Source organism: Citrus clementina, unplaced genomic scaffold (genome assembly GCF_000493195.1).
Source record: "Citrus clementina cultivar Clemenules unplaced genomic scaffold, Citrus_clementina_v1.0 scaffold_7, whole genome shotgun sequence".
NCBI lineage: Eukaryota > Viridiplantae > Streptophyta > Magnoliopsida > Sapindales > Rutaceae > Citrus > Citrus x clementina.
The window spans coordinates 2,190,546-2,210,877 of NW_006262075.1; the positions used below are offsets into that span (position 1 = coordinate 2,190,546).

The 20,332-nt window shown below is 33.5% G+C and overlaps 2 protein-coding genes across 2 annotated transcripts; one reads left to right on the forward strand and one right to left on the reverse strand.

Moving 5' to 3' along the window:
• The first annotated feature begins 526 nt into the window (after positions 1-526).
• Positions 527-1,997, forward strand: LOC18037128 (transcription repressor OFP7). Its single transcript, XM_024180783.1, has one exon. It carries the CDS (start codon positions 616-618, stop codon positions 1,783-1,785), a length of 1,170 nt encoding a protein of 389 aa, XP_024036551.1. The 5' UTR covers positions 527-615; the 3' UTR covers positions 1,786-1,997.
• Positions 1,998-14,371: 12,374 nt separating this feature from the next.
• On the reverse strand, positions 14,372-16,717 carry LOC18037129 (indole-3-pyruvate monooxygenase YUCCA2). Its single transcript, XM_006425646.2, has 4 exons — positions 15,849-16,717; positions 15,320-15,568; positions 14,912-15,034; positions 14,372-14,827 (listed from the first exon to the last, which is right to left on the reverse strand). The coding sequence occupies exons 1-4, from the start codon at positions 16,461-16,463 to the stop codon at positions 14,627-14,629; spliced, it is 1,188 nt and encodes a 395-aa protein (XP_006425709.1). The 5' UTR covers positions 16,464-16,717; the 3' UTR covers positions 14,372-14,626.
• Between the last annotated feature and the right edge of the window lie 3,615 nt (positions 16,718-20,332).

Here is a 20,332-nt window from a genome sequence, read left to right on the forward strand (position 1 = left end):
CTCATTTCTCTTCAAAAAGTTTGGGTATAAAATTAAAAAAAAAAATTCTAATATCTGTGGAAATAGATCTGGCTGACAGTAAGTGGATATTTCAGATTATTGATGTAAATCTACTGATCCTCGTCAAATTAAGTACAAATGCGAAGTATTTATTCATTTACTTATTTTATAAAGCAAACAAGGATTTTACTGTAAATTTCACCATTATCCATATGACATAATAAATACGGAAGCAATGTGAAAATGAAGAAAAGGCCGATAAAGTTGAAAATAGAAAGGGCAGAACGAATCATATGTGAAAATATTTTCACTGTAAAGAGATTCATTATTGAAAACACAGACACTTTTTCAAACGACTTAAAAAAAAAAAAAAAAAAGACTTTCAATCCAGAAACTGTGGCGAACAATAAAGGATGTTGTGACTTCATTTAATTGCTTTCGCTTGGTGTTTGGTGGTGTAAAAAAAAAAAAAAAAAACATCCATTTATTTCCTCGCACAGTCACCCTCGATGGCTACATATATAAACGCTACCTTTTTTTTTTTTAAGCCACAGTTCATTACTTGACGCTGCATTTTTAGTTTCCCTTGAAGACAAAAGTCACGAAACAAAAGCAATGGGAAAACGCTTCAAGTTCCAAATAACTCGGGTAATCCCATCCTTCAACATTTGCCGTTCAAAAGTGCCTTCAGCTCTCCCGTCAAATCCGGTTCCTTTATTCCTCCGATTCTCTCCGGTCAAACCTCATCCGATCACCCTCCGTTACCCACTACAACGCCCTGTTCCTAGTCCTAAACCTAAACCACCTCGTCCACACTCCTCCATCAAAGGCCACGTGTCCTCCGCGATCACGTCCTTCGCATGCGGCTGCAGATCAAGATCCAGCACCGAATGCCTCTCACTCTCAGAAACCGACCACACCGAATCCCCACCCACACCGGAGTTCCACTGGGAGAAGGAAGATAAGTTTCACGTTGTGGCCAAAATCTTTGACGAGTACGAAAGCCCTCGCCTGAAGATCTACAACTCTTCGGCCTCTGGCGGCCACACGTCATGCGACGACGAAGTTTTGCTGCCTTCTCCGCCACCACGGATGACGGAGAAGAAAAAGCGACGAGATAGAAAGAAGAAAAGGACAGCACCAGCAAAGACTCGCATGAGCACGTCTTCAGGCGTTGGCAGTGAGTTATCTAGCAGTGAAGGTTACGACGTTGACAATGAAGAAGAAACGGAAACGCTGGTTTCATCTTCTAGAAGTCTATCAGCAGATGATTCTTCATCAGAGTTCAATCCTCAGCTAGAAACCATAAGGGAAGCAACAGTACAAACACCCTTTAGAAGAGCTGTAGATAAGCGTAAGAAGAAAATGAAGAAGAGGCCAAAACGGAGCGTTTTGAAGACAAGCAGAGAGAATATTAATGCTAACAATGAGCGTGGGACGTCATCGTTAACTTTATCAAATTCTGATCCGGAGATTGACACTCCAGCGAGACTGTCCCTGTTTCTGAAGAGGCTGATGCCGTGTGCTCTTGAAGGGAAAGTGAGAGACAGCTTTGCAGTTGTGAAGAAATCTGAGGATCCATATGAGGATTTTAAAGGATCCATGCTGGAGATGATTCTTGAGAAGGAAATGTTTGAAGATAAAGATTTGGAGCAACTCCTGCAATGTTTCTTGTCCTTGAACTCTAGGCAGCACCATGGAGCTATTGTCAAGGCTTTCTCTGAGATTTGGGATGCTTTGTTTATTCGTAGGTCCACAAGTTTCAGAGTTTCTACTTCTCAGTGATTAGTAATAAGAGAAATATGTAAATCTAATTAATTAATGATAATGAAGAAAAACCAATGGGTTTCCGTATGGACAACCTCTCTGGTTGTTAACTTATTATTAATGTAACTTTATCAATTTGTAGGGTTTACGACCACTATGCCTATGTTTCTTTGATTAACTTTGATTAGTCTCATCATGTAATATAAATTTTTCGTTTTTCTTCACCTCTATCCCAGTTTCTTTTCTTATGATCACTGCCGGTATATTGAGAGTTCTACTGTTCGATCAAACCCTAGTCTTGAATTTGGATCTCACGCCACAGCCTGTCTATGGACACTCTACAAACTCTACTACCATCGGAATTTGGAAAACTATAAACTTTAGCTCAGTCCAGTTCATGTGCATCCCATCCTAGTAAAATTTTAAGCTCTGTTTTTCTTAATAACTAGACCCGATAAAAAAATTAAAATCTAGCAAAGAACAAGATCGCCGATAAAGACCTTGTTTCTGACGTTGGTTTCCTCATTCTTATGAGCTGATTTGATGAATTCTTTCTTTGTAGGTTTTAATCAAAATAAAATTTGAAGCATGTATTCCTACCTATATATCTTAATTAATCATTTGTCATTGTAATGTTTTTCCAGCATGCAAATTTTCCACGATTGTGCTATGTCCCAATATTGCTATGGCCTTGCGCTGTCATTTCCATCATCCTTTGTATACTTCCATTCCATCGTTATCATTTGTAAATTTCAGATTTGCAGGCTTCAAAGTGCATAATAATTATTTTATTATCATGAAACAATATGAAATTAACATATACAATTAATGCTATCATGCTTATTAGGCTGGGTGTGGAACATAATGGACCCATTTAATTTTCCCTTGGGATGACGTTGCATGGGCCAAATTAGCTATAAACGAGCGCTTGACATGTATTATCTATTTTATGAGAAATTATAGGATACATTAGATGCAACATGGGATCAGTTATATAAAAAAATTAAATAATATTATAATATGTGCGTATTTATTTTAAAAAATTATTATATAAATGATAGTTATATTAAATTTAATTACATATATTTTATATATTTTAAAATGCGAGATCATTCAAGAAAACATATAAACTGTACGGTTTAAACGATTTAAGTTTTAAACTTTTAAAATCCTATAATTTTAAAATTTTTTCAAACTTTTTTCTCACTTCAACATCCCAAACCTAAAAAATACTCTATATATATATATATATAAATTGGTTGTATTATTTTTATATTCTTAAAAAAAAGGAAAAAAAAAAAAACAAATTTACACACGGAGCGTGTCGAATGAGTGCCGGGGACCCAGCAGCATCATTTACCATTACCTTAAGTTGACCAACCAAAGACGTTTCCCAGCTTTATCATTCCTGTGAACGTGGAATTTATCCCATCTTTGGACCACATGCTCGCTAGTTGTTGGCAACATAAAGTCAATTCGCCGGAGTAATTTTTTAATATGGATACCTTAATTTATTAAAATGTATTAAAAACTACCTATTTGAATGCATTGTTTTTTTTAAATCTTTTAGTTTATTAGAATTTGTGTATTTTTATCATTTCACTTGTCTCCTATCATATTAAAGTAAGAAAACTCTTAATAGATAATTAATACCTCATATATGAATAAGGAGTTTATAACGTTATAAATTGTCTTTTGAACAGTGTTCTAATGTTATAGTCTTGTTCTGAATTTTTAATCTCAGAATTAAAAACCTTTCATATATATAAATTACCAAATTTTCACACACACACACATATACAAACACACACATACAAAAAAAAAAAAAATTCAATCCAAGATTAAAATTCAGGATTAAAGTCCAAAACGAGTTTACAATATTGAAAATAGACTTTTATAATTTTGTACACTCATTTACAATATTGTAAAACAATGAAAAAAATAATTTACAACGTTGTAAGCTTTTCCTAAATTTTAATTTTGAACCTAAAGCTCTCTCTCTCTCTCCCTCTCTACACACACACACACACACACAAACACACACAATATGAGTAGCATGAACTTGACTTTGGGATTATGACTGTATTTTTTTATTCAAAGACGGTTCATGCTATTTGAAAGTGTTAGACTTTTTTACCTTCACACATATTTGTAGTTTGTGAAGAACTTGTGACGATCATTGGCCTCGAATCCGGAAGGGTGAGTACCTAAAAAAGGTACTCTGACACCCAAATTAGTGTTTGATCAAGATTAAAGAAAGAAGAAAGACAAAGAAAATGTGTTTCTCTCTCTAAGTATGAACAATACTTTAAGAGGTCGATGACTTATTTTCTCTTAGAGATGAGTTTCTATTTATAGATGATGAGTGATGTGGATTTAGAATTTTGTTTTGAACCATTAATCTAACGACATGTGTCACCCATCATTTCTGTATACATGGATGTGAATTTGATCTAAAAAATTATTTTATCCCTGTGTGTTTACTTATTCATATGATCTTTGGGCATGATTTCTCTAGACTAATGGATTGCGAAACTAATTCTCCCATTTTGTCATTTTTATAAGTTTTGGGAAAATTTTTTCCTTGGGTGCATTCCCCCAAAATAACATAGGTGTTATTTTTTCAAAATAATTTCTGTTATATGATAGAATGTACACGTAAGATGATTACGTGACTTTTGAAATACGGCACCTACAATATTAATTCAGCCTTGTAGCTGCAGGGCCCGTTCCTTAAAGCAACCAAAACAGTTTCAAAATTGGAGTTAGAAGACAGCAACAGCGACTTCTTTGCCTTTTCTTTTGAATCAGCCCCTACCTACAGTCGGGTAATTACGTCCGCATGGTTAATTATCACATCATTCATGTATATCTACAAACTATGGCTCTAAGCCTAAGCCCTAAGGCCTGCTCCAATTTTCGCGCTTCTTGTCCATTGTACATATGTTTATCTAGGGACAATAATATCTCTGTCTCTTAGTTAACTCGTCAGCTTATAGCCTTATACAAACAAAAATAGTAAACTCATCATCGATCCACGTGAGTAAAGTTGTCCGTGACCGCGAAGCCCCAATCCATTTTTACTGGAATTTAATATTTTAAATGCTAATAATACTAAGTAGAAAGATTCAGAGCCAGAAGCTCACACCATACACGGTATCAGAGATTCTTTATCTTCATTATGAAAAGTGACTAAAACGCGCACTTGTTCCCATTAAAAGAGGGGGGGCCAAAAAAAAAAAAAAACGACAGCTTTATCTCCGGGGACTTTAAGGGAGTGGTGAGGTTAGATCTTCCGAATCCTACAGAACATATCTGGATCCCTTCGGCATGCTTATTTTGGAATTTGGGTATAGGGCTTAGCTAACAATGTGTAACTCGTCAATCCTCATTGTGATTTTATTTAGATGTAGAAGCTAGCCAGCTCATTGCTGCCTGCAATTGCAACATATCTATTTAATGGAAAAAGATCGTTTCTTGATCTGAGCTTTTAATATCTATGAGAGAATTTTACATGTATATATATATATTTAAAGTAGATCAGATCATAAAAAAATCTTAATTTTTATTTAATAGTTATAATCTATTTTTTATTCAAACTTTTGCTTCTGCAGGCCTCGGGATTGGGTTGGTCTCTTGGGCTGCGACCCAAAAAACTTAAGAAATTATCTGGTGGGTGGGGTACGTTATACACTTACACTCAGATTGCTTTTTCTGTAGCCATTAAATACTGATCTTTGATTCCCGAGAGAAGAAAACACGCTGGATAAATAGCTACAGTCTCATCTCTAAGAAATTTTTGTTGACTAACTTCGATATTCGCATACGAACATGGAATAATAATAGTCTTTTCTAGTTTCTTGTTGTTAAGTAAAGTAGTAGTAACAATGGGTATATGAAACTATCGACTAATAGTTAAGAGTGTTGATGCTGAAATCTGCTCGTCCTTGGACCGATCAGATTCTGTCACCAACGTTTGTGTTATCAACTGTCACTCGAACCACTGGGGTTGGAATCACCCTTCCCTCTCTCACTAGACCTGCGTTCAGCAAAAACGGATCAGAGACGCCGGTGGTTTTGCCGGCGTAAACCCTCCGATGCCTAAGTTAGCACAAGGTGTTTACGGGAAAACAGTGTAATATGGATTTAAGAAATTTGTAAGGAAATGGCCTGGTTGCAATTTGGCAGCGTTTCCCCTCCCTCAGTTTTTCTGTCCTGTCTTCTTCGATGTCTTTCTCTTTTATAGCCGCCCTTTGTCCCACGTTTTTTGTTTGCCCCTTATCCCTCCTTTTTCGGGTGGTGGTAGCCCCTCATGGGACTCTAACTGTTAGATTGTGGGCAAACGTGGATCTCGCGTGTCCTTCAACCGTTCTGGGAGAAGCGCAACTACCGCGATTTTGTGAGATCGTGTTCCCGCTTTCCTGGGGATGAGTATCGGCTCGGCGTATACTTCTGGTCGGTATGTTTTCCTGGTCGCATTCATCTCGGGTCGGCTCCTGTTTAACCCCGTGTTCTGCTCGTACCATATAGCTGAAACGATCCGTGCCGGGGCGGAACCAGTAGCATGGCCGACCTGGTGCCTTTATGTACTCAACAAAGAGACATGTGATCTTGTTTGTTACAAAATTTATAAATCAAATCAAATGTAATTCCTCGCTTTTCCATTGCATTAGTTCTTGGCTTCGGAGTTTGTACAATAAAAATAGATTTAGAAGTCCAGTTTGATGTTCGGAGATAACATGTTCGTCGTGTATACTTGTTTTTATTCTATATTATTGACTGTTTATATTCTTGTAAAGTTCTTATATATCCAATCACTTGAATGTAAGCATGTTGATAGCATCATGTAATCAATGCAAAATTGATGACATTCCAGCCACGGTAATTTGCAGAAATCGTGGAACCATTACATGTGAATTATGTGGAGAATTGTGGTGGCTAAGTATGACGCAATTGGTGTACTGAAAATAGGTTCATTAATTTCATTAAGCAAAATCAAATTGTGGTAACTTTTCAAAGACAAGGTAAACATGACTTTTCGTAGAGGGGTTGAGTCCAAAATAAACTTCACAACACAAATTGAAAATAACTTTCTTAGATAATAATAATAATAATAATAACAACTCTTTTTTTTTTTTTTTTAAGAGAAGTTGAGCCCAAGGTAAACTATACGTGACAGATTAAACAAAACAATAAGATGAAATTTTTGGGTCAACATCACTTATCTAAGTTTGCATTAGACAGAAAACCTTTGCCATCGCTCTTGATTGATAAAGTTATAACATTCTTAACAGACTGCAATTGAGCGAGATAATGGGCAGTGATGGCACAACTGGGCTCAACGCGTTACAAGCGAAAGAGATGAAGGTTGATAGAGAAAATTAGGATGTGAGCTGCTTGCAAGGATGAGTACAGTAAGATGACAATCTTCTTTTTCATTCATATTACAAATATTAGTGGCTGGTTCCACATCACGTTATGACATAAAATCTCTGATATAGAACTTCTCCACTTTTCCAAAAATTTCTTGCAATTTTTTTTTTTTTTTTGGGGATTAACTTCGATATTCACATAAGAACGTAAAAATAATAATGATAAAGACTTTTTTTTATAATAAAAAAAAAATTGGGTAGTCTCCCCGTAGTAATTAAGTTTTAATAAATAATTTCACTTTACCTCTCAAAGAATTTCTCCAATAGTGAAATATTTGTTTCGCATCAATATTTCTATGCTCATCTGATTTTTTTTTTGTACTGGTCCGGAAAGTATGCACGGGCCAAACCCATTTTTGGTATATAGACAATGACAGAGTCATCGCTGTCACTGTCACCACTCTACCATAGCAACTGGCGTATGGGATATATGTACAAAATACGACATCATAAAATTCTTGTGATTAATGATAAATATGAATCAGCTTGTTAAAGAAAACAATATTTTTCTTGGTTTCGGAGACTTAAGGACCACTAAATAATATAGAATCAAACCAAAAATCAGCTGTGCTTCTCTTTCTCACCGAGACAAATCTATTAGGGCCACCTCCTCTATGGCCCATTATAAAGCCCACCTCCTATATGCCCCATTATGAAGAGCGTCTAAAATTTCATTTGTTTTCTAAAAGCACCCACTTCATTTTCACTTAGTTGCCTCACTCTTTTGTTTCTCTACAACCCCCATCTCACTCTCTCTCTCATATATAAGGTCCCAACTCCCCCCCCCCCACTTCGTCTCCAAGGATCAGGATCCTCTCCTAATCTTATATTTATCTGAGTAAATTATGTTAATATGATTGGTGGTTAATAAATTAAAAAGAAAAAATAACTAAATCCTAATCATCTACTAACACTAAAACACATGTGGCACAAGATCTGTAAAAGATTAGAAGTACTCAAATTAGGAGAGGATCATGCTCCCATCTTCTAAAACATTTTAAAATTTGATATTAAATGCTTGTGCTGTCAAAGTGTCAATAAATCTTTCTTTAATTTTGGACCATCTCCCTTCTCCCACGATAGAATTTTATTTGTGCATTTACCAAATTACACATAAAAAAATATTATTTCAATAGCCATTTTCTTTTGTATTTCACATGCTTTTTTTTTTTAAAAAAAAAAAACTTACCTATACAAGTTCTGAGTAAACGAGAGTAAAATATACGTTTTTTTTTAATTGGAATATTAATATTTATAGTTTCCTTGATAAACCAGTAATTTTTTTTCTCTCTCTTTTACAAGAAAACCAATATGCAATGTCCATCTAAATATCTAATTAGATCATATTCTTTTCTAATAAGAAGGAAACAATAATAAGGGACTTTATAAGAGTTTGGAGGGATGCCAATAGTCTAACTCTAAAACCACATCAAAAATCAAAATTATGTTTCTCACAACAAAATTATTTAGGCTGATATCAATAGATCAAAATCAACTTACACAATAGATATAAAAGAATTTGAATTAGTATTTAAATCAACTTCTATAATAAGACATAAGAGAACTTAAAACCTTAATCTCAAATCCGAATGAAGTGAAAATATGCTCATCGCTTGACTATTGAGTGCTTTAAAAATAAAAATTCAATTTCTTAAAGTTATAATTTAAGAATAAACCTTAATTAATAAACGTGTACAATATAGATATAGTAATATGTGTCTGGCCAATTTTTTAAAAATTTTACATCACGAAAAGGCCTAATAATTGTTTCTAACATAATGCGGCCTAATATTTGTTTCTAACATAATGCATCTCCAACTAAAGTTTTTTACCTTGAATTTACGCTCTGCCATTTTCTTGCAAAACAAACAGAGCCATTACCCCAAAAAAAGGAACAAAAAACTTAGTTAATATTACTAGACTACTAGAATTACAAGATTCTAAAACTACTGGATGTTTTGGAAAACGAATCAAATCGAACTTTCGGTTTAATTGATATTTGCTAGTTCTAATAATCATGAACTAATCAGTTCCAAATAGCAGTTCCGTACACTTGAAAATCAAACCGAACCCGAAAATGTCCACTCATAATGATGAGCATCTATCAGTATATTTATAAATTCGAATTGCACTAATATGATATTTAAAATTGAGAATCGAAATGATTCTAGTTTATTGCTCCTCAAAACATATTCTTTCGACCTGTGCCTTGTTGAAGCAGGAGATTCTCCAAGTGGTCTCCATGTAATAAGGATGTGTTAGCAATCTGTATTGTGTTATGATGTATTATATATCTTACTTAATACATGATACGTTGTATTAAATTATATTGCATTAACATTGTATTATATGAATGTTATAAAATATCTGGTGTTACGCTCTATTCTATTATTATAATAATAATTTTTATATATATATATATATATATCAAATTAAAATTATTATTTATTAATGTTATAAGGCTATATAAAATTAATATTATTATTTATTAATGTTTTAAAGCCTTATACTGTTAATTGCATTTAAATTATTAACTAAATTTATTAAAAAATAATTCACTAGTGGTTGCCACAACAACCGCCGACCATCATGAACTATTGCCGGCATAAGTGTAAGGCTTTATTTTTCATTATTTTTTGTATCTTTAGAATTCTCATCGATTAGAGCATCAGACGGTACATGTTTCACCAGTAATGAAGCTTCCGTTTACTGTATCTTTACAGTCAAACTTTTGAATTTCAAATCAAAGATCATAGATCTACAGAAATTAGATGGTTTGTTTTTTATGGAATATGTGTCATTGCAACAATCTGTCGATAAGAATTCCAATCATACCAAAATTAACTCTAGCGGACACATTAATCCGGCGGCCAATGGTGGCAGTAAGCCGGTAACGGTGGTTGGTGGCGACAATGGTGATTTGGAGCAACTGCTGTCGATAGAGCTGGCAAAATTTGACACGACTCGATTACTCGACACGAACACGACACTAATAAATGGGTATGAGTCGTCGAATTTAACACGATTATTAAATGGGTCGGGTCCGGGTCAACACGGCTTTTTTCCGTGTCGGGTTAGGTTAAAATTCTTGACCCATTTACCCGATTAATGACCCGATTATATTTTCTATTTTAAAATAATTTATAGATTCTTGTCATCAAAACTCAAATATTAGGATGATGTTTTTATTCTTTAAAAGGATGAATATAGACACAATATTTTATTTATAAAATTTTAAATACATTTAGAACTTTAATAGTGTAAATGTATAAAATATTGGTAGACATGTATATTTTATATTATTGATATATAATATTATTTACATATATATAATTAAAACCTCAATAGTGTATGTAATATTTTAGTAGATATGTATATTTTATAATATTGATAAATTATATATGTATGTATGGATGTATGTATGTATGTATGTATGTGCATACATATGTATGACAAAGTGTAAATATTTGATGTAACTTTTGTTTAATATATAGATATTAAACGGGTTATTAGGTAACCCGATTATTTTTCCGTGTCGGGTTTGGGTCTCAATATTTTGACACGATTATTAAATGGGTCGGGTTTGGGTCGACATAAATTTGACACGACACGAAGCTGACACGACACGAACACGACCCGATGACCCATTTTGCCAGCTCTAGCTGTCGACCATTAATTTTCAAGATGATAATTTGTATAAACAAATAACAAAACTAATTTAATAAAACTTAATGTAATAATATACTAGAAGTTAATGCAATACTGTTGAAACCTCGGGGAGATGTGATTATATAGTGCGGTAAAAGTTTCATAAATTTGAATTCTAATGCAGTGAAATCTCTTTTACTTTTTTAGCCTAACGTGTGATAGTATTACTCTAATGAAAACAATGTTTTAATGCTATCTAATGTTCCAACCTAAGGTCTCGTTTGTGATTGAAGTATTGTATCTCTTAAGCTACAGTTGTTGTGGAAAAAAAATTGTAATTATCAAATAAAAATTAATAATATATAATAAATATAAAATTTACATAATAATTTTGATAAAATTAAAGATATAATAAATTTTTTATTATACAAATAAAAAATCATATCAAAATAACTTACAAAATACAATAATTAGTATTTACTAAACACTTTAGTACTGTAGCTTTTAAGCTATAAATGTCCAATCTCATTCTCAAAAGTGTTACATGCCTTTGAAAGTTTATTTTTCTTGACTTTTTTTTTTCAGTTAAAGTATGTTTTCCGGCAACATTGTCTGTTTTGAGCGCCCATAGATGTCGAACCTCTTGAACAGCTTCCAATTAAAGTTTTTCATGACTTGAGAGTACAAGAAATCAGTCACTTTGCTTGTCTCTTTAACACTTCGGGCACTTGCGGACTGCGGTCTTCCACGTTAACTTGTATTTTCTTGACAATGCGAAAGAGAAAATTGATTCCGGGCGGCCATCATTCGTTGGGTTCTGAAACAAAAATTGAATTTGATTGAAAAACCGCAACTGAAGCTTTTTGAATAAAATCAGCGAAAACTGATTCGAATTGGAGTGATAGGACAGCCACAGAAAGTTATTGGAGTGTTAAAAGCATTGACTATTTCAGAATGCCCAGTTTATAATAAAACCAAATTGTTTTGTTTTGATTAAAGGTTTTTGTAATGTTATATAATCATGTAAGATACATCATTATATAACAGTCGTTGAATTTTATTTAACGATTAAAAAAATAATATAATTTTATTGTCTTATATTTTCATAATCATTGAATTAGATTTCATCTAACGGCTGCCACATAATCATATAACATAACAATCTCTTTGATTAAAACTTGTCAATTGCCCGATTAAAAAATCGACAAGGCATAGATTAATGATTAAGTGCCGTCTTTGACTCGGCATTTTTGCACTCTTTGGAATCTGGTCCCAATTTTCGGAAGTTTTGTGTGTCGTTGTCACATTATTGCAGTAAGGGCTTAATTATGCACAATGCTAGTGTAAATTCTTGACACATGGATGCGACGCCTCGTGTCTCATAGACACACACATACCTTGTGTTAATCAAACGGGAAGGTTCTACTATTTACCATTCGAAGTATTGCCACATACCTTCAACCCAAATAGCAGAAGATCCTTGTGTTAATCAAACGGGAAGGTGTTTTTGTTAGTATTTCATTTATTTATCAGAAAGCTCAAGTAAAACATTTCAAACATTGACCTCCCAAATTTCATTTTTGACTCAAAATATCATTATTTTACAGCATCGTAGCGTTAGTAATGATAAATGTGTTTTCATTTACTTTGTAGCGGAAAAATAAAAATTGAGATTTTCACCAGAAGAAAAATAAAGAGATACCGAATCGTGAACTAAATGATGCTTTAAATAGAAAATTAATACACCAGAGTGGGATTATCGTGTTAATTGAAAAATAATTGATTGTCACGGTAACCTGACTTTGTTTAACGTTAATTCTATCCGACTTCGGTTTTTTTAGCATTTTTCATGATAAATATACCATCATTCAATTAATGGAACATTTCAAGAGTTTCAAATTACTTGAAAACTGGGTAAAAGGAAAAAAGTTAACGGATATTTTTGTAGGATGTACAGCTAGGCAAGCTATACGCGAACAACTTACTGTGTAAACTTTTATTTTTTGAATTTTTGTATAAACTACTGAAAATATGTGTAAAAGAGTATTGTTATTTAAGCGCCAGCAAAATAACAAGAAGAAAAAGATATGAGTTCTGTACATACAACAATACACTATAACATATAAAATGACGGTTCTTTTCATATAACTGTACTGTCACTTCCATCTTTCTGCTGTCTTGCTGCTGTTCACATATTCGTATATGAATAACGAAGATCCCAATTTCATTGGCATGTTTGGAACTCATACCCTTTTCCTACATCAAAGACTTGCCTGTGCGGCACGCAACTTTTGGACTTTGGAGCACTGGGTTTGGACTCGGCCACATGCCCCACAGAAGACGAGGAGACTTCTAGGCTTTTGCTTTTGTAGCAGAAAAGGCCGTATAGCTGTAATATATTTACAATTTGGAAAACAACAAGCAATATATTATGGGATACGTTGTTTACTTTCCCATCAGCAGCTATATTCTATTCCAGAAAAAAACATTAGGGAAAGATATAGTACCTGTGAGACTTACTATTCTTCTTTTTCTTTTTTCTTTCTTTCTTTCTTTCTTTTAAGCTAGTACTTTTGGAGACTTGATTACAAAAAATAATGTTAGTGTTTTCCCTACCAACTTAAGTTTTATAACAACTGATTTCATTAATAGGATATCGTATTTAGAGGTGTTATTAAGTTGCCTTGCAATTTAACGTGTATCGCACTATTGTAGTATCCAATAACCCAGAAGCAGAACCAAACAAATTGTTAAGTTACCTTATAATTTAACTTACATCACACCATTGTAATATTCAATGACTCAAAAGTAGAACAAAAAAAATTGTACTAGAGTTTTTTATCACAACTTTGGAGCTAATTCTTAAATCTTTGAAAAATGCAGTGGACTAACGATTTTCAGGAACCAATATTCATAAATGAGTTTCATATTTGGTCAATGCACATTCTCAAGAGATTAAAATTCCTAGTAAATATAATAATTACTTCCCAAAGTTTTGGTAAAATTAAAATCTTCTCAGTTGTTCCATTGAATACCAGTTTTCAAGAATCAACACCAACGACAAAATGGCACAGGGCATAGACCGTAGATTCTGACCTCAGTAGAAAAGGACAAATAAGAACCCCATTGAAGCCTGGAGTGTGGGCCTTGGAGCAGAACTAGATGGACTGGAGTACTGGACCACAGAGCTTCGGATATGTAATGCCAATCTTTTTCGAAGAGGGGACCAGCGTGGTTTGGTATCTAGTGGAGTTCTGATTCATGATTCTATTGATTTGTTTGGTATTGCAAGCCAGAGATTTTTGTTTGGATCAGTGCCTGCACACTTGGAGCAATTTATTAATTACAGTGATGATGGTGACTTTACTTTTATGTGGGCGGATTTTATGATCGCAGAGGATATTTTTCTTTCACTAATTTCTGCTCTGAAAAATTGAATTGAAATATGCATGCTTTTGAATGGGATGGATATTGCAATTGACATGATACAAACACCTCATTTTCAAGTAAAAAGGGATCAATTACGCACAAAATTTCAGCCGCACAATTCAGCTCTACAAGCTTTAATTTTGTTTCTCTTCTATTATCTGTAAATTTCTATAAGCATTCCCTGATTACATAAATCATGAAGGTGGTGGGCCTGACGGATACTAAACTGATACCTGCCCTGTGTTGGAGCTTTTGGCTGTAAAAACCCACTCTCGTAGAAACGAATTAATTAAGCAATCTCTGAGATACATATTACAGAATCTAAGCACACATTGTAGTTTGGATATTACTTAGGAATCAAGCCACAAATGCCTTGTCTCGGAGTTCCATTGGCTTGCTATATCATCTGCTACTTTGTGTGCATCCATTGAAATTCCCAACACACCTTGCCTGGCAAAACCTACACTGTAGACTCCATTCTTGCCTTTCCAATTTTTAGGATATGAGTCTTGAGGATTATTATTATTCTTTTGGTTGAATAAGCTTGCCTCCTGTATTGAAATTACAAAGTGAATGATCCCCGAACAAAATAAGAAAGAGGGTATGCATATATATCTATGGAGACATTATCGTACCTTGAGCCATGATGATACGTTGCTTCTATAACCAGTTGCTAGAATTATTGAATCGAATTCCTTTACTGTTCTGTTCACAAATTCTGCACCTTTGGCTGTGAATTTTTGAATACCTGGTACCACCTATGTGATCCAAGTTGAATTCGGCATGACAAATTCAGTCAATAGAGTAAAAGCATGCACAGAATTGATAGCATATTGATTCAGGCAAGGTTTCCAAATTAAGAAAACTTTTAAACTAACGTCTCATAATTGAGTGGTGGCTTTTATTTACTTAAAAGAGCTTATATTGGTCCCTTTCATTGAATTCTTATGTTATTTGATCGTAGCTTGTATAAGGACTGTGATTTTTAGTGATTTAGCGCATCAAAACAGCCTAATAAAAAAGTAGGTATTGAAAGTGTTGACCTTGATTTCTCCAGACTTGATTTTTGCAAAAGCTCCATCATCTAGGACTGGGGTTTTTCCAACAGAATTCTTCCATTGTAACGGTCCCATTTTAGGCCTTTGGATCCCAATTTGCTTAGTATCTCCTAGAACAAGTCTTGAGCAGAAGAGAAGGAACCTGTCAACAACATCTACTGGAAACCATTTCAACAGCCACACTGAAATAGCAAAGCTTGATCTTCCCAGGATTTTTTTAGGCAATATATGCACCTGCAAAAAGTTATTCACATCAAAAGATTAAAGAAGAAATAAAATCAAGTTGCAAGTTTATTAGATGTTACATATAATGTAACACTTCCGAAACAGTAACATCTATATGCTAACATATGTTTTAATATATATGTGAGTGTGTGTTCTACAGTAGGAAGTCACAAATAGAAGGGGTGAAAAAAATTAAAAAGAGACAGAAGTAGATAATATCTATGCGTGTGTGCGTAACTCAGAAATTGAACAGAACAAAGAAAAAGAGCATGAATTTAAGGATCTTTACCTTATCTCTCACAACCAAAGAAACTTGCGCACCATTCTTACATAAGTCAAAACTAATCTCCATGCCTGAGTTGCCACAACCCACTACCAAAACCTTACTTGCTCTAAATTCAACTCCATTCTTGTAAGTGCTGGTGTGAAGTAACCTTCCTCTGAATTCTGATATTCCAGCAATTTTAGGCAGCACAGGTACTTCATTCTCACCAGTTGCTACAATGAGCCATCGGCACATGAACTCATATTCATGAGTTTTAACCCGCCAGCGCCCCATGGCTGCATCATACTTAGCCCATTGAACCTCTTGTCCTAAGAGGGGTTCGATTTCAAAGTGATTAGCATAAGCCTCCATGTAAGTTATGAATTGTTGTCCGGAGGGGTATGCCGGATATTCACGAGGGAATGGCACATAAGGAAGTTGGCAGAATTTTTTAGGTAGGTGAAGCTGAAGATGATCATATATCTTTAGTTTCCAGAGAGAAGCCAGGCAGCTCTCTTTTTCAATAATCAAGGAAGGAACTCCTCTCTCTTTAAGGCATGCTGCTGCTGCTAAACCAGATGGTCCGGCACCAACAATTACAGGGCCAGGGGTCCAAAAACGCTTTGCTTTTGAGCTCATTGTTGTTTCACATACACTACGAAGAAGCAAATTACTTTGAAAGAAGTCTATAGAAATCAATGCTTTTGTATGAAGCAGTATTTATATTGTAGGGTGTAGAAGCATAAAGCGCGAGAAGGAAAAATGATAGAGATAATATAAGAAATTTAATGGCAGAAAATGGGGCTGTGACTTTCCTATTCTTGCCGATCTTTATAAAGCAAATAAAGTTTTTGATGTTTTTGCCTTCATAGTTCCCCGGAATTAACTTTGCACATGCATTTACAAGTTGAAAGTAACTTTTTATATTTGTTTGCTGTCTAGAGTGCAAGGAAGAAGACGAAACGTTGTGGCCGAGTCACAAAACTTAGTGATGCCAGCGTATGGAGCTTTCAGAGAAATTTTAAAGATAAAAAGGAAATAAAAGTTGAAGAAATTTAGTTGGATTCGACAAAGGAATATTCTCTGTTAAATTATAGATAGCATGTTTTAAATGTTATATATATATACAGTCCTTTATTTTCAATTTCATGTTGATAATTTCTACCGTATCTATATTATTGTTTCCTGCAAGTGCCGTCAAGTTACAAGTTAAGAGCTTTTCAAGGGAAAAAAAAAAAGGTACAAATTAAGAGTTTCTGATAATTGTTCTTGCACATGACCAACATTCTCATTTTGAGTAAGCTCAGTTTATGACTTTATGGAGATAAATTGCTTTTACATAACATGCATTTCATACCATATTAGTTAAGCAATTGAAAACTTTGAACTAATTAATGCTAAAGCAATTGAAAACTTTGGTTTCCATTATGTTACAATCCTTTCTTTAATGCTGCTGATGCATATTGTTCTTCTGATATATGATTGGTGCGTACATTTTAGGTTTATAAATACATCCATGATCAAGTATAGTATGCACATACAAATTAGGACGTTCCTCAGACCTTTCGTTTTTGCACATTTTTTAAGCATTTCTGACGATTGGTGGGGATGAAAAGTTAGGGCTTGGCAAACCCAATTATCAGCTTTTATTTGGTACAGAGGACAAAGGTAATGGCAGGAAACCGCTTAGCCAGTTAGCTTTAGAGATTTCCATTAGAACAGACACATATAACCAACATTAAAGTATGATAAGCCTTGATTTCAACAACACCCTGTATGATAATGACTATTTCAAGCTGGGAAAGAGCTGTGATACATAACTAATGATAAGAGATCACAGAAATTATATGCTGCAAATTAAAGCAATCACTGATAAAAGTCAACTAAACATCTCCAATGCAGGAAATATAAACTCGGGCAAGTACCGTACAAAGCTGCATTTGAAACCTCAATTTTGTGTACCGGATTGTGATTATTATAAGTCTTTAGCACATATAAAGGTTCGATTAACGTGATTGATTAGATATTCTTCTTCCTTCCTCAAAACTCCTGGCTCTTCTTTTAAGTCATTCTTTGATCTCTGGTATTAATTCAATCTTATTCACGAAAGCATTTGTAATTGTAAGTTAGGTGTATACTAAGTAAAGATATGAAAATTAACTGTGACACTTGCTATTTCATGGATATGTAGTAAACATAATTGAATGAAGCTTAGACTTTATTTGGTATTGAGGTGCCGTATTTTTCAGTTAAAAAAATTTGAAATTATGAAATAAAAGCTAATAATGTGTAGTAAGTATGACTTTTAAATAATAATTTTGATAAAAGTAGTATATATGTAATAGATTTTTCATCATGCGAGTATGGAATCAAATCATCTTAGCTTCTAAGTTACAATAACTAATGTTTACTAAAATAATTTAGTGCTATACCTTAAAAAATTATAGTTACTCAATTTCAATATCAAATAGAGGAGAAATTCTATAATACATTTGATGTTCTATGTCATCTGATGATGTGGAACCACTAATCAATAATTTTTTTACATGTCTTAATTAATTTTTAAACTTTACCTTATTAAAAGTCAAACAATTCCTTCATTTTCTCTATCTTCTCTAGTTTCAAAAATTATTCTTCTCTCCTCCAAATTCCAAGAAACATTAATTTATTTAAAAATTATAAAAATAATAAATTGAACAAAGTGCCTGCAGAGGCCTAATTTCATCCTCCTCCTCGTTTCCATTCACAACTTCATTGCCCTGCAAGGTAATCTTGCTTTGATGCTCTTCTGCAAATGTTTGAAATATGACAACCCCCAACCTTAATTCACTTTGCAAATCTAAAAATAATCTTGTTTTGATGCTTCTTTTGCTTCCCATTCACAAATCCATTCCCGTAGAAAATCTGCCACTAGCTTAATTAGAAAATTTGTTGCTTTTTTTTTAGCTGGGGAACGAAGTTGTAAATGGAAAGGAGTATGAAATCAGGCTCTTTGTTGCCATTTTATTCAATTTATTATTTTTATATCTTTTAATAAATTAATGTTTCTTGGAATTTGGAAGAGAGAAGAAGAATTTTTGAAACTAGAGCAAAGAAAGAGAAAGGGAGGGGATTGTTTGAATTTTAATTATTAAAAATTGATTGACACATGTAAAAAAATTATTGATTAGTGGTTCCACATTATCAAATGACATGGAACATCAAATGTATTGTAGAATTTCTCCAAATAGAGCATTATTTGGCTCACTGATGTTGCTTGCAGTATTTATAAAAATTTATAGCATTTTTTAAATGGGCACTGAAAGCTGTAACTTGTGGATAAGAACTTAAAAAGGGCTAGTTCATAAAAATTATGATACTTTTAGAGCATCACAAAAGATTCTTCTAATTTTATTCCTTAAATGTCTATTTACTTATCTATGCATTAAAAAAAAAAGAAAAAAAGAGTGAAAAACCTCTCCCAAAAGAGACTTAAAAAAATTAAATTATTTTAATAAAAAAATTTCCTCCATAAAAATAATAGTAATTATAACATTTCTCTTTCTTTAACAATGATGAGTTAAAAAAATAATATTAGTACTATTTATTTGAAGAGAGCGAATCACTCTTTAATATTGAAGAGAAAGAATGAGAATCTCATTTAAAGAGGAATGACAAACTCTAATATACATGTATTGTAACTTAGAGTTTGTCATTTAAAGAATATTAATTGAAGAGTTTTTTGAAATCTTTATTGATAAGATGACTTTTTAAATGATAAGTTAAATATTATCTAAAGAGCATTTGGAAGATGCTTTTAATTTTTTTAATACTCAAGTATTGGTTGAATATTTATTAATTATCGATTTGCAAATAATTATTGTTGTCTATTCCTTCAAATTTTGTACAAATTTATTTATCATTTCAAGAATTTTTTTGATTTATTCTTAAAAATAATAAAGTTTTTTTTTTTAATTATCTATTTTGAAGACAACTCAATATCCTCTTAACTCGTATCAGCGAGGTTCGAATTTTGAACCTCTTATTTTCAACACATATATGGCACCCGCAATGAACAACAAAGACTGGGTTCCGATACCAAGTGCAAAATAAAATCCTTAACCAAACAAACGAAGGATGAATTCAGTACTCATACCGTATCCACACTTGGCAAAACAATAAAAAGATATCCAATCCATTCTAAGCAGACACAAGCCAATAAAATTTGAAATCCCTACTTGTGGAGGGAGAGTATCAAGAAGGTATAGGGACTTTCTCTTGGATAGAACCGAGCCAACCGTGCCCGACATTTGTGACCAGAGAACATAAGCGAACGTATGAATGCGAATCGAATCTCACTAAAAAGCAACATTAATTTGGCAGTGGATGGTGGCAGTGCTAATGCGTGTTTCCAGCCCCAGCCCATTCGAGTATCGAAACGAGGCGATCCAATTGAACGCCCAAGCAGATACGCGATTCCAGCCCTTATTGTCCTGTCGTCCGATTCCAAAATTGCTCAAGGTTGACAA